The sequence below is a fragment of the Emiliania huxleyi genome, assembly GCF_000372725.1.
Source record: "Emiliania huxleyi CCMP1516 unplaced genomic scaffold EMIHUscaffold_479, whole genome shotgun sequence".
NCBI classification, from domain to species: Eukaryota; Haptophyta; order Isochrysidales; family Noelaerhabdaceae; genus Emiliania; species Emiliania huxleyi.
This window is the reverse complement of record NW_005198401.1, coordinates 47,641-49,127: the sequence shown is the minus strand read 5'-3', so window position 1 is coordinate 49,127 and position 1,487 is coordinate 47,641. Positions and strand designations below refer to the sequence as shown.

Sequence of the window (1,487 nt, the reverse complement as noted above, 5' to 3'; positions counted from 1 at the left end):
GCCCGCCGCTGCCGCCGCCGCAGGCGCCCGTGAAGAAGGCGACGCCGCCCAAGAAGGCGCCCGCCAAGGCGACGCCCAAGAAGACCATCGCAAAGCAGAAGCTCGTCAAGGCGAGACACTTCCGACACACTTCCGACACACTTCTCCGAGACCCTTCCGAGACACTTCCGAGACACTTCACGGTTGCGAGACACGTCCGAGACACTTCGTCGCCAAGCAGAAGCTCGTCGTCCCCGAGACACTTCCGAGACACTTCCGAGACACTTCCGACCACACATGGCGCGGTGTCCCGACCGCTGCTCCCCCGCCGCGCCCTCGATTCAACCCGCTGACGGATTCGCACGCACACACACACACACACACACACGCACGCACACACACGCACACACGCACTCATGCGCACCCGTGGCTGCCCTCCACCATTGCCTCCTCCTCCTTCGCCCCCTCCCTCGCTGCCCCCGCCATCTCCTCCTCCGTCGCCCCCTCCGCCCTCGCCTCCTTCGCCGCCCCCAGTGCCCCATCCGCCGAGCCCTCCCCCGCCATCGCCGCCTCCTCCCAGCACGCCTGTCGCTCACCCTCGCCTCGCCTCGCCAGCAGGTGCCGGTCTCGGCGCTGGCGGAGCGGAAGAAGGGGGGAGGGCGGAAGAAGGCGCGAGATGTGGGGAGATTTGGAGAGCAGGGAGATGCGGGGGGTAGGGAGATGAAGGGAGGTGTTGGGAGATGTGGGCGGTAGGGATCTACATGTGGCTTCAATCCGCACCCCCAGGCGACCCTTCCCGGAACCTTCCCGGAACTTGCCCCCCCCCCCCCTCCCGGCAGGTGGAGAAGAAGGTGTTCGAGCCCGAGGAGAAGCCGGCGCAGAAGCGGGCCGCGAGGGCGCGTGCCACGCCCCACGACCCGCCCCGATACCCGCCTCGATACCTCGATACCCGCCCTGTCACACCCACCCACACCCGCCCCGCCCCGCCCCACGCCCCGCACCCCATACCCATTCGCCCCAACCTCGGCGAACCTCGGCGAACCTCGGCGAACCTCGTCCCAGCCGACTCGGCAGAGAATCTCGGCCCAGCTGACTCGGCGAATCTGGGCGAATCTCGGCGGAATCACTCTCGGCAACGACTCTCGCCCACTCTCGCCCAATCTCGCCCAATCTCGCCCAATCTCGCCCAATCTCGCCCAATCTCGCCCAATCTCGGACCAGGCGCCGCCCAAGCCCGCCGTCGCCGCGACTTCTGGTGGCAAGTCGACCAAGGCCCGAGATGCCTCGAGATGGCCCGAGATGGACCGAGATGCCTCGAGATGCCTCGAGAGGACCCGAGAGGACCCGAGAGGACCCGAGCTGACCCGAGCGGAGCCCAAAGGCCGCCCAGTGGTGTCGCCACCACCCGTCGCCAGCTTCGCTCCCGTCACCGCTCCCGCCGCCGCGCCCCACACCCTCCCCCACACCCCTCCCCCACACCCCTCCCCCACACCCTCCCCACACCTCTT

The 1,487-nt window shown here is 68.6% G+C and overlaps 1 protein-coding gene across 1 annotated transcript in view; it reads left to right on the top strand.

Annotated features, from left to right (window-relative positions):
• Nucleotides 1-10: 10 nt before the first annotated feature.
• Nucleotides 11-1,487, top strand: part of EMIHUDRAFT_445591 (hypothetical protein) — a gene marked incomplete at its 5' end in the record, with an annotated part of 2,149 nt that continues 672 nt past the window's right edge. Inside the window, 4 exons of the mRNA XM_005767837.1 lie at nucleotides 11-110; nucleotides 598-648; nucleotides 819-875; nucleotides 1,201-1,251. Of these exons, the coding sequence (XP_005767894.1) occupies nucleotides 11-110; nucleotides 598-648; nucleotides 819-875; nucleotides 1,201-1,251 (259 nt within the window). The remainder of the gene's footprint in view (nucleotides 111-597; nucleotides 649-818; nucleotides 876-1,200; nucleotides 1,252-1,487) is intronic.